At 36.2% G+C, this 13676-nt stretch overlaps 1 protein-coding gene across 1 annotated transcript in view; it reads left to right on the plus strand.

The window, feature by feature from the left end:
• LOC106872086 (uncharacterized) overlaps positions 1 to 13676 on the plus strand; it is a 146137-nt gene that overhangs the window by 99035 nt on the left and 33426 nt on the right. The window contains exons 30-33 of the mRNA XM_089349422.1: positions 1907 to 2019; positions 2142 to 2296; positions 2867 to 4450; positions 5406 to 5532. Coding sequence (XP_089205548.1) covers positions 1907 to 2019; positions 2142 to 2296; positions 2867 to 4450; positions 5406 to 5532 — 1979 coding nt within the window. The remainder of the gene's footprint in view (positions 1 to 1906; positions 2020 to 2141; positions 2297 to 2866; positions 4451 to 5405; positions 5533 to 13676) is intronic.

Genomic DNA, 13676 nt, shown 5'->3' on the forward strand with positions numbered 1-13676 from the left:
AAATACTTAATAACTCAAAAAGTTTTATCCTTTATAATATAATCACTAAAAGGAATTTTTAAAACACTTGAAATTCTATTTACTATTGAAATAGTTACTCCGAGTGGAAGCGCAATGGCCCAGTGGTTAGGGTAGCGGACTCGCGGTCATAGGATCGCGGTTTCGATTCCCAGACTGGGCGTTGTGAGTGTTTATTGAGCGAAAACACCTAAAGCTTCACAAGGCTCCGGCAGGGGATGGTGGCGAACCCTGCTGTACTCTTTCACCACAACTTTCTCTCACTCTTACTTCCTGTTTCTGTTGTGCCTGTAATTCAAAGGGTCAGCCTTGTCACACTGTGTCACACTGAATATCCCCAAGAACTACGTTAAGGGTACACATGTCTGTGGAGTGCTCAGCTACTTGCACGTTAATTTCATGAGCAGGCTGTTCCGTTGATCGGATCAACTGGAACCCTCGACGTCGTAAGCGACGGAGTGCCAACAACAGTTACACGATATTGAAGAACATAGTACAGTGAAAGTTAACAGTTAAAAATATTAAAATTTACATAACACTAATTTTAAGCATCTGAATTTGAAGAATATTTAATAAAAAAACTTAAAAGCAAAATATTATCAAATTATTATAAAAAGAACAAAACTGTTTGTAAACCCTTTACCACATGATTAAAAAAGTCTTATAATATATATTTGTTGGTATCTCATTTCAGTGAGAATTACTTAACTATACTTAGTTTCAAATCTAAAACTAGCCTAAGCCACAATTTGGCATTTAAAAATTTTCAAAATGTTTTACGAACAAGGGAGATAAAATCTGTTGTGAGCATTTTATCATACATTATGTCAAATGACACTCACTGATGAATTTTCAGTTTTGAGTGTCTCAGGTTTGATCTTGGGTAAAATTTGGCAGAGAAAAATTGTGGTAGGCCTTAGAAGTGAACATTCTAGTTCTTTGGCAGCAGGCTTAATCTACCACCACCTACTGGCCCATGAGTGCCTTTACAAGAGTCCACTCTATTGCAAAGATTCAGACCAGACCCCCCCCCCCCCCCCGCCATAAGAATAACTGCCTCTCTTCCTCCCACCAGTCATGGAAATCTTGGAAAAGATCTGACAAAGCATTTAAGGAAAACAAAACCAAAAGATGAAGGCTTGCATACAACCTGCCAACATATTTTACATATATGATTAACATATTAGGTAGTTTTGAAGGCACATGGCTCAGTGGTTAGAGCATTGGGTTCGCAATCATGAGACAGTGAGTTTGATTCCCAGACCAGGCTGTGTGTTGTGTTTTTGAGCAAGATACTTTATTTCATGTTGCTCCAGTTCACTCAGCTGTAGAATTGAGATGTGATGTCACTGGTGCCAAGCTGTATTGGCCTTTGCCTTTCTCTTGGATAACATCAGTGGTATGCATGAGCAACTGTTGGTCTTCTATAAACAACCTTGCCTGGACTTGTGCCTTGGAGGGCAACTTTCTAGGTACAATCCAATGGTCATTCATGACCAATGGAGATCCTTCCTTTTTTTAGTTTTGAAGTGGGTGAAGTAATAACAATCAGGAGGAAGGACTGCACCCTTGAACTTTTGTAGTCTCTCTGAAATTGATATGATTCATATTCAGTTTAAAAAGCTATATCATCATCATCACCATTATCATCATTATCGTTGTTTAACTGTCCAATGTTCTATACTCAGGTGGGGCCTGTAAGCGTAGAAAACTTCCATTCACCTTTTCCTGCATCATCATAACAATGAAACCTAGCATTGAGATCTAATCTTGTCCTTTCCTCCTCTGCCCAGCCACTTGTACTTTGCTTTCCATACAAGTTACACATCCAATATATATTTGTTTGGTCAAATAAATTTGATTGTAAATTTTACGATTTCCCTAGCAGATGTGGGAATTAATGCAGCAGCAGCTAGAAGAAATGAAAGCATTAAGAGATTCATTATTAACAGAACAAAATATCTGGGTTTCTCTTCGCAAAAGTGCCTTTGAAGAGCCAAGGTAATTGTAACACTGTTACTTATATTTCATCTGCAAATAAAAACCAGTAAAAATAATGTTAAATGTAGAAGAAAGAAATATGCAGTTAATTATAGACACACATTAATCTTTCTTTTGTACAGCCATGTTGAGAGAGAATTGTTAGCTCTACAGAATTTAAGGCAACAGTTAGAGCAAGGAATTGACCAAAATAATAAACTACGCTCAAACATGTTTAGACAACTCAAAGCTGACTTGGATTCTCATCACCGATCCAGCCAGTCTCTTGACCATTCAAGTAAGTTATACAGGAATTTTCTGTTTCGGTCTTAATTGTTCAACTATTGTTTATTGCTTTGGCTAATTTTTACCTCAATTTACTCTAATATTACATACTAATTTTAAAATAATAAATTGATATAACATTATACAAAATCAGCTCTTGCATTCTTGAATTAAACTCATTTCTTAATTAATTAATTGACTAGTAAAATTAGTTTTGATTGTCTGTATTATAATCATATATATATATATATATATATATATATATATGTGTGTTTGTAACTAAGTGAATCATCAGCTTATATGAATAAACTCTACTGCATTTACTCCTTTATTTCCCCCTCCATTGGTATTCCAAATGTGTTTGGGGGAGATGTACAAAAGAAAAAAAGACTACTCAATACCTAGAATGTATTAATTCAGACAAAACTGAGCCATCATTCCATCCCTACTGCAGAAAAACATGCAAGAAAAAGAGAATACAGAATAGCAATGGAGTGAAGCCTCCACTACTTATTATTTCCTTCAACACCCACCACTTGTAGTAACTATTAAGTATTGTAAATATTTTTTTTTTATGTTACAGGTAATGGTGTGCCAGTAATGCCTTTGTCCATAGCCCAAGATGTGAGTCCAACTGAAACCTATGGTAGTGGCAGTGAGGAAATAGCTAACTTGCATGGTCAAACTACAAAACCTCTATCAAAATTGGGTGCAAGTTTACCTAAACCTATTCTGAGTGGTAATAAATCACATTTCAAGGTGTCTGGCACTCGATCAACCTCTTGTAGCACTCCAGCAACAAGCCATAGTCTTCAGCAATTTATATTAGATGAACAGTCATGTTCAGGCAATCCATCCATTTCTCTATCTTATCCGGAACAAAAGCCATTGTCCCAGCAGAACAACAGTTTTACAAAATCCTCACTGCAGCAGGAACATTTCCAGTTACAACTAGATGTCTTACAAACACTTCTTGATAAGAAGAATAAAGAAAATGAACTACTTCGTACAAAACTAGGACTGGTAGATCATGGAGAAATTGACCCCAAACATGTTCCTGATGTAAACCAACTTAAAAAAGAAGTAGTTGATTTGAAAATGGAATTAAACAAAGCCAGCAACACTATTTCTATTTTAAAACAACAAATTTCCATGAGTAGTCAAGATGATACTTCAGAGCCACCTTTTAAACCAGAGTTGATAATCCACATGGCTAAAGAAATTCGCAAACTCCGAGAAGATCGAAAATACTGTCGATGTATGAAAACTGGTTATGTTGCTGGAGGTAGCCCTTCATTATCCTTTGACAAAGAAAACTCTGCACATCATAGGCGTTCAAGAAGTAAGAAGGAACGAAACACAAGCATTTTAAAAAGTCAGTCTTACCAAGAATTGGATGAAACGCTTGATTCAGAAACTCAAGTTTTGCAATTAAAAGATAAAATAAAAGAAATGGATGCTGTGATTAATCTGCAAAATAATGAGGTTGAATGGTACAAAAAAGCTCTTGAGAAAACTGGGAAATCTCCTCGAAATTCTTCAGAAAAAAGTATATATTCAAAGTCACCCTTTTCCAAAGATTGTCCTCCATGTAAGATAACTGGTGGTGGTCAGATTAAAACAATTAATGACACTCAGTTGGATTTTCATTGTAAACAACCTGCATGTACAGAGAGTGTACATAGACTAAAGAGCCAAGTGGCTGAACTAAATGATCAGATTCAGCGAGACCTTGAGATAATCAACTCTTTGCAGTCAGAACTTGCTGTTCATAAGAATGAACAACGGCTGTCTGGTGTTGGTAAGGAGTGTTTATCAGGTTATTTGACTGATCTTAATGCCAGCCAACCTCCTCCACAATCTTCTCCACGAAAGAGCAAAACTTTACTTCTGTCTGCTAATAATGATTCTGCAATATCTAGTAAACTCTTAAAAAGCCCACAACAATCAATGATGACTTCAGCTAACTGCACAATCTCAGAAGTGGTAATACTGCTGAAGCATCTGTCTGAGAGCTACAATGTCAGCAAGCAACTTGCATTGTATTTGTCAGATATTGAGAAACTGATTGAAGACTGTGTCCATGATATTTCTCATCAGCTGAAACTAAAGAAGAAATTAAATAAATTGTTTGCTGTTTCACAGCGTCTTCAGTCTCTCTTACAAGGTAAGCTATTACTCCTTTTATCACCTTCTTTACTCTTTATTCATTATTTTTCTTTTTCTATTTCCTTTTGCTTGTATTTCTCTTTTTCTTTTGCCTTTCCTTTCTCTTGTATTTTTCTTCTTCTGCCTTTCCTTTCTTGTATTACTCTTCCTATCTCTCCTTCCACTTGAAATTTTCTCTGTGTCTCTTTACTACTTTTCTCCTTGCCCTTTTATTTGTTTTATTTCCAATGACTACAGCCATTGTACTGTATTCCTTAAGCAAGCCTATTTGCCTTGGCCAAACTTGTTGAAAATAGCTGCCTCTCATCTGTCCCAGTGAGCCTGCAAAGGCCACGAGTACAGCCCTTTCCTCCTGGACAAACCAGAGTAAAGAAAAGATTTTAAAAAAATCTTAATAACTGATTGATTAAGTGGAATCAAATCTCCCTCTAGTTACATTCTATCATCTTAAACAAAGAAAGGATACATAAGATAAGGTAGTCCCTCTCTTATGAGTCAAAAGTAGCACTCCATTCCTGTTTTAGGATTGATATGTATGACTTCCCATTTGGGAGTGACTTTTGACTCCTAATTTTTGTTTTACAAGTTGGGATATCAAAGAGTATTAACAACTTGATACATGATCCAGATTTAGTAACTTTCAAAACAGCCCATAATATCCTGCAAAACAACAAAGAAAGGCATGATTTCCCAGAAACTGGGTGTTACTTTTCACTCACCCTGTACAACTTAAAAGGCAAAGTGGTCAACATTTGAAGGCCTTTGATAATGAGTTTTCTGAGTATAAGATTGGCCTGGGGCTACACAGCTATTTGGTTCAATGACTTACATGCAGTAGATATTTGAAAACTTCTCTCACCCATGCTGGCTGGAACAGTGAATATAAAAAATATTTCTCTCCCTCTTACACTGACTCTTTTTAATTCAAGTTTCTTCTTTGGTTTTTATGACAGGCCCCTATGGAGTAAACAAAAATGGCAATTCTAACAATAATGCCTTAGCAGATGATGCTTTGTCACCAGAAAACCAACTATTTGATCGAGGATTTGCTGATGACAGCGTTGATAAATACCAACAAACGTATGTTTTTATATTTTCAGTACAATACCTTTAAAATTATTTTTTTCCTAATCAGTTACCTTTTTCTGTCTTCTTAATTTAAAGAATTATTAACTGGTTTTCATATCACCATCGTTAAATGGTTCTTCAAAATTAGATATTTTCATATTTCTGGACTCTGTTCTTAATTACAACTGTCTGCTGCAGATTAAAGGGTGATATAACAAGGTGGTAACAGAGAATTGGGAAATCAAAGAGCAGAAAATATCTCAACTTTGATTACTTTCCTTGTGAAATTACAATTAAGCGTCAAATTTATTTGTTGCAATCTTAATAAATGTGCACTAAAACTGATATATGGATAAAACATGCTATTTATCCAGCACAAATGTTGTTTACTTCCAGGTCGATCCTTATTGAGTAAACTTATGGTCAAAGGTGTTTCAGTCATATCTGACCCATTTTTTTGTTCATCAAGGACTCCATCATCCAGTGTCCTTCCTTTTCTTGTCATATTCTAGAGTGTAATTTGAGATTTGGTTGCTATTCCTAGCAGGTTATGTGACTGTAGAGCAGTCATGGGCAATCTGCAGTCCATAGGGCTCTCTGAATGGCATGCCTAACAAAACATTAACATGAAGGTTTCAGTAGTGTTGCCTGTCTGATGATGAGCCATGTCTGTGATCCATTTCTCAAAAAAGGTTGCCTATGTTTGATGTAGAGACTTCCTCATTGGCTCCTTCAGCACAAATTGTGAGAGCAGGTGTGAGCAAAAGGAATATAATTGGTAAACATTGATCAATAATTCTGGCAAAATAGTTTTTAAAAAAACAGCTTCTGACTAACCTTGGTAAACTTGTGGATCCAACACACAAAAATGTGCTATCTTGAGAAATCTGATTTCATTGTGTTTTCAACAGATGTAGATAGTCTGCTAGAAATTACAATCAGATGTCATTTAAATAACTCTCAATCTTAAAAAGGACTTGTTAGATAATGTTGCCCTGGGTCCTGTGTATTTAAGCAAAAATTGGAATGGTCAAAAATAGCATACCTTGGTTATAGTTCTGCTCCATAAGGGCTGATCTGAGTCTAAACAAAGTTAAAATCTGGGCTCAGACTGATTTCCTAACTATGATACACAGATTTATGTGATTGAATTTGGTTGGTGCACTCACAGATAAATTCACAAAGTAAAGAAATTATTATATTTTTAGGAATGCTCAGTTTTCCCTACTATTTGTGTATGTTGTTGCTCTTAAGATTGAAGTCTAAGTGGAACCTTTCTTGGTTTAGGATATTGAATGCAAGTAACTATTTATATAGATGATAGAGGGATGGCACAACTTGACTGAAATTGGACTGAAGAATGTTGGTGAATCAAAGCTTTTGTATTAATACTTTTAAATAAGGTGGTGAGCTAGCAGAAACATTAGCATGCCGGGCGAAATGCTTGGCGGTATTTCATGTCTTTACATTCTGAGTTCAAATTCCACCGAGGTCGACTTCGCCTTTCATCCTTTCGGAGTCAATAAATCAAGTACCAGTTGCGTACTGGGGGTGATCTAATCGACTGGCCCCCTTCCCAAAAATTTCAGGCCTTGTGCCTAGAGTAGAAAGGAATACTTTTAAATATGGCCCAGAATGTGCACTTATTTATTTAAATTTAAATTTTAGTTTTTATAGTGGTTTCTTAACAGTTTGGGATTGAAATATATTTTGATCCTGAACAAAGAAACTCTGCTCTTGTGAATAATATGGACACAAGATCATTTTCAAAAGAACTACGGATTGAATAATGTCTTATTCATAATTAGAGGGGATGCACTATAAAAAGTATCATTTCAATTGCTCTGTTCAGAAAGAAATGCTTAGACTATAAATTTAAAATTCCTGATCCAGAATTTATAAATTACTAGCAGTAATACTCATTGTTGATTGGATATTACTCTTTCATCTGAGCCACATTCAAAGTGTTATTATATATATATAGATTTACTCCTCCTGTATGTGTATATTTTATAAGAAAAAAACATGTAATAATTGAAATAGAAAAAAGATCAATTTCACACACGAACTTCTGTTTGTTTATTATATGACAATAATAAGTGAGTTGTATGTGTTATTTTATATGTCAATACAGTAATGGCAATTATATAATGCACTAGCAGAAATACCCGGCGTTGCCCGGGTTAAAGAGAATAATGAAATCTAAAAACGCCGTCTAGACTACGCATCATCTTTATATATAGAGATGTATATACACACACGCACCCAAACACACGTATATATATGTATATCAATATAAATATATGAAAGTCAATGAAGTTTCGTAAAAGAAGGTGATCACGTACATACTTTCTTGCTGTTGTGATTATAACACCTCATTGTAAACTATGTTCCTTGTTTTCCCTTGTGGAGCATATACAAATAGGTTTTTTGTTGCTGCCCACTCTTGAGCAGCCAACATACAGTTGTCCATGTGAGAAGCAGGGCTCTTCCAAGAGAAGACCAGCTACAGACAGTGTTTGACCCTGATATTTGTTTATGGACATGGCAAAAGTCACACGAAGGGGGAATTGTAGTCTTCTGAGTGTAAAAGGAATGTCTGCTCCTGATGGAGTAAGAGGAATTCTTGGAATAAAGACGTCATCCCTTTTTGCACATCCAGAAAGAATGGTAGCCTCGATAACGTGTGACATCATTTTCTAAATAATGCTCATCTGTTATGTTCGGGTTAAAATTTCATCAACATCAAAAATATATGAATTTTCATGGGAGTTATGGCCGTTATGCAAAGAATATAATTTCCAAATTTCATAAAGATCCATTCAGTACTTTTGACGTAGTTTTGGATAAGAAAACAAATGACTAATGTGTGTGTTTGTGTGCATGTGTGTGTGATGGGTGTATATATGTATAGATATCTGTATGCATGTATATATGTATATATGTGTACATATTACATGTACATCTATATATATATATATATATATATATATATATATATATATATACATCTACACATATGTATACATATACATGTATGTATAGATCTATATATATGTATACATATACGTGTACATCTATATGTATACATATACATCTCTCTCTCTCTCTCTCTTTCTCTTTCTCTCTTTCTCTCTCTGTGAAAGTATCTGTCACTACAGTATCGAAATGTGATTGTTTCAGTTAGTGGAATAGTTTCATTTTTAAAGTGAAAGTATTTGACATGAGTGTTTTTGTTTCACTTTTGACACGTAATACTTAAATAGTGGAGGAGATATTATGTTGCCGTGTGCTTGAACTCTGCAAGAAGTTAATAATTTTTTTTGACTAAAACACAACTGGAACCCTAAGTAAGGCATGTGTAAAATTTGAATGAAATTGGTTGCGTAGTTCTCGAGTTTTAGGGATTCACACAGACAGACAGACAGACACACATTCTCATTTTTATATATATAGATAAGGATTTAGTTAGCATGGAGCTGTAACAAGAGAGAATTGCCCAACATGCCACACAGTGGGACTGAACCCAAGGTGACATGGTTGGAAAGCAAGCTTCTCAACCACACAGCCACACCAATAAAGGAGAGATACATTTTGGATAATATACTCCTTGATACAATATGCTTAACAAAAAGATGAGATGTTTATGGCAAGAAGACCTTTGATTTTAATATTTACTCAAGCAACACAACAACTAACAATGCTACATCATACAGGGTGTTCCAGAATTTTATGTTTATTACCAAAACAAATAGATTTATAAATCTTACATCAAACTTTTATTGAAAATTTTCAACATGTCTGTATCTCTGCATACTTCGAATCTCTCCTTAGGATTGTGAAATACATTTTGAAGCATTTCAGGAGTTAGCTCCTGCACTGCTAACTGAATGTGTTCTTTAAGCTCAGCTAAATGATTGCTGCCAAATTGAAAAAAAGTTGTCATGGACAAATAAGAGGGGTCCAACAGGAATGAAAATAAAATTATAAACAAAATTCAAAATTTATACACTTTTAACACATATTAAACATGATAAACATAAATAAATAAATAAATAAATAATGAAATTATTGTATACAGTGCTCAGGTGCACTACAACTTGTCAAAAGTGCACATAAAGCATATGCAGTTATGTACAAATGTCTGGAAAGTGAACAGTGTATGAGTCAAATACATGCTTGCATGTCTATGGAGGGGAGAAAATCAGGTGTAGTGTTGGCGAATCTCAGGAAGCATGGAAGTTTTGAAGAATGCAGTGCTCTAACAACTAACAACTGATGCTGACAGTTTGTTCCATACTTCAACAACTCTTAGCGTGAAAAAATGTTTCCAAAAGTCATGGGAGCTGTGCTGTTTTCTGACTTTGTAAACATGTCCACAGGTGTTAGACAGGTGGAATTTGAAAAGATGCTCAGAGTTATTGTTAGTAAGATGGTTAATAGTTTTATGGGTGTCTGCCAAGTCAGTTGCTAGGCGTCGGAGTTTCAATGTATCCATGCCCAGAGAAGTAAAGCGTTCAGAATATGGCAAATGCCTGATGGATGGTATTCTCTTGGTTGCACATCGCTGAACGGTTTCCAGACGATTAATATCCCAAGCAAGATAGGGGTTCCAAACCGGTGATGCAAATTCCAGGTGAGGCTGCACTATAGCCTCAGATAGATAGCCAGAGAGCGGCTCACAAAGGACTTGGTAAGTGATGCCAAGACACCCTCAGCCTTCTTGGCAATTTTAACAATGTGTTTTGTCCAATGCAAATCGCTGTCGACAATAATGCCCAGGTCACGTTCGCAAGAAGACTTTTTGAGATTAGTGTTGTGGAGGGAGTAAGTAGACTCTGGGTTTTTTCTCCCAAAATGCATGGTGGTACATTTGACCACAGCCATCTTGAGTTGCCAGTCCATGATCCATTGCTGCATTGTGTCCAGTTCTTGATTGCAATAAAGATCTATAGTGTACAGGAACTGTCCTCTTTATTTCAAGGTACAGCTTGATGTCATCTGCATATTTCAGCACTGTGGCATTCTTTAAGTTGGCATCTATATCATTAATATATGCAACAAATAAAAGGGAGCCAAGAACAGATCCCTGTGGTACACCAGATGTCATCTCATAGGGTCAAGAGTGCTGTCCTAGAACTGTGACAACCTCTTTTCGGATGATAATGAAGGACTTCAACCAGTTATAGAGATCATCACTTTCACCTATTGCAGAGAGTTTCACCATAAGTCTTTTGTGTGGCACAGAATTAAAAAGCCTTAGCAATGTCCAGGTAAACAACATCCACCCAGGAGCCGCCATCAGTGATTCAGGTAATGTCCTCAAGAAACTTGATGAGTTGATTAGGAATAAATCCAAATTCTGATGGCTGGATGAGGCTGTGAGACTTCCAGAAGTTCCAGAGGGTTTCTCTGACACTGGATTCCATCAGTCTGGGGATGCAGCTAGTAAGACTGACGGGGCGATAGTTGACAGGTGATGTGCGGTCACCTTTTTTGAACAGAGGGATAACACTGGCAGTTTTCCACTGCTCTGGAGTAACACCCTTGTCAAGACAGAATTGAAAGAATAATGAAAGTTGGTTCAGAAGAAAGTAGCCACCACGTTTGAGAAGTAGGTATGTAACACCATCGAGACCAGGAGAGGCATAGTTACGTTTATTCTTAAGGTGGTGTTGTAGCATTGCTGGTAAATTTCATAGTAGTTATAAAAGTGAGTTTTAAAAAATGCATCCAATTTCACTCAAATCATCATTAATTCTGGGACACCCTATATTTATATGCCTGACTAAATGAGAGAGGGAACATGGGGGTACTAATTGCAGGTGGCGAGTGTAGCTTCTGGAAGTGGTCATGCGGTCAAACTCAAATAGCAGTTTATTTTTTTTGTAAGAACAGTTCGCATTATATAGTTCGGGCATGGATGACATAGAAAGCAGAAATGCTGCTGGGCCATGCTGCATTGTGTAGGATTGGAAACATGAAACATCAACAGGGCACTTCTGGATAATGGATAAATGGGTTTGTTGTGTCTTTACCCAGCCGTGCACACGTGCACATGGCCAGGTGGTGTGTGGGATGATAACATGAAGCATCAACAGGGCGCCGACAAAAATTTTAATGTTCTCATTTCCTCTGCCAAATTGAACTAAAAGGTTTTTCTGAAATATTATACGCTACTTATAATGCATAGGTAGTGTCAATATTTTATCACCAGAAAATGGCCTAAAACAAAGATAAAACCCAGTGCAGTATACTCAAATCTGATTAATCTGCATTTTTTGGTGGGGACCCATAATCGGCGTTGGAAATTTTTTTTTTAGTCAACAGCAATTCGAGGAGCCTGATTAATGTTTGTTGCAAATTTGGAGGAAAGCAACTTCAAGTAACGGGGCTTAACGCTGCAAAAATGCTTAAAAAATACGGTTTATCTGCCCCTGGGCTTGCATTAGGCAAGAAGTTGAAAATGTTTTTGGCCCATAACACTCTATGGACCCTATGTAATGCATGTGTAAAATTTCTTTAAAATTGGTTGAGTGGATCTCAAGTTATAATGACATGACAAACACACAGACAGACACACATCTTGTGCTTTATAAATATATAGAGATAAATATTCCATTGTATTTGACATGTGCAGTTTCTGTAAAATTATGCAAGCTGTACTGTTTTTTTTTATATGATTATATTTACATACTTCATTTATTGCATCTGAATTTTCTTTCTGCTGCTAGCTTTGTGTTTTTGCTGTTGTTTTTGAAATGTTTACATAGGGAACCAGTATTTTCCTGTTCTCTTAATAATCAAGATAATATTTTGAATCCATGACATGTTGCTGTTGAACTAATTAATCTAGTAACATACAGTCTGCCTTTTTATAATCTGAGCATTTTGTACAAGTCACTTCATGATTTTATGTTAAATATTCCTGTAAGTAACCAAGAAGATATACATATTAGTAAGCTGGATGTTTGCCAAGATTTCAACTATGTAGTACCTAAAACAGAACAAGATAAATGTGATCTTGTTAGATGTTTTAGTTTCCATTTTCAAACTGGTAACATAGTTGGGAAATGCACCAGAACACTTGACCTGAAAGTAGTTTTGAATCCAGCTGTCATTCATTTGAGAGAAACATAATGTCTATGGTGTTAAGGTGCTTTAATACCATCCACAAGGTCTTAAGTTAAAAAGCCTTATAGCAGCTATCGCGTTGTGTCCCTGGGTGAGGTACTTTACTTTGCTTGCTTCAACTTGAAGCAAGTTGAATGATTATTAGTCAGAAAGTTATACAACTGTAAAGATAACTGTTCCATTTGGGAATTTGGAGAGAAAGAAATCAGCCTTTCTGTGTTGGTACGGAAAATGGATGCTAATATTATAATAATTTCTAAATTTGGCACAAAGCCAGCGATTTTTGAAGGGCAAGTCAATTATACCGATCCCTGTGCTTGACTGCTACTTTATTTTAGTGACCCCAAAATGATGTAGGCAAAGTTGACCTTGACATGATTTGAACTCAGAACTTAGTGAGCCAGTACACTCTGTAAAATGGTTGGCATTGGGAAGGGCATCCAGCTGTAGAAATCATGCCAAAACAAACTATGGAACCTGTTCTGGCTCTTCATCTTGCAAGCTCCTGTCAAATTGTCCAATCCATGCCAGCATGGAAAACAGATATTAAATGCTGCTGATGGTGATGATGATGAATAATGATTTCTAATTTAAGCACAAGGCCAACAATTTGGGAGAGTGGGGTATTAGTCAGTTACATCAACCTCAGTACTTGACTGGTACTTTATTTTAGCAACCCTGAAAGGATGAAAGGCAAAGCTGATCATGGCAGGATTTGAACTCAGAATGTAAGAAGCTGGAACAAATAATGCTGCCAGACATTTTTCCCAATGCTCTGATCCCGCCAGCTTCACTGCCTCAATAATAATAATAATGATGATGATGATGGTAATCTTTTCTACTGTAGGCACACAGCCTAAAATTTTGTGGGAGGGGGCTACTAGTCAATTACATCGACCCCAGTGTTTCACTGGTACTGAATTTATCAACCTCGTAAAGATGAATGGCAGAGTTGACCTTGGCAGAATTTGAATTCAGAACATAAAGACATGAAATGCCATTAACAATTTCACCTGGCTGCT

The sequence above is a fragment of the Octopus bimaculoides genome, chromosome 3 (assembly GCF_046866305.1).
Source record: "Octopus bimaculoides isolate indiv1 chromosome 3, ASM4686630v1, whole genome shotgun sequence".
NCBI classification, from domain to species: Eukaryota; Metazoa; Mollusca; class Cephalopoda; order Octopoda; family Octopodidae; genus Octopus; species Octopus bimaculoides.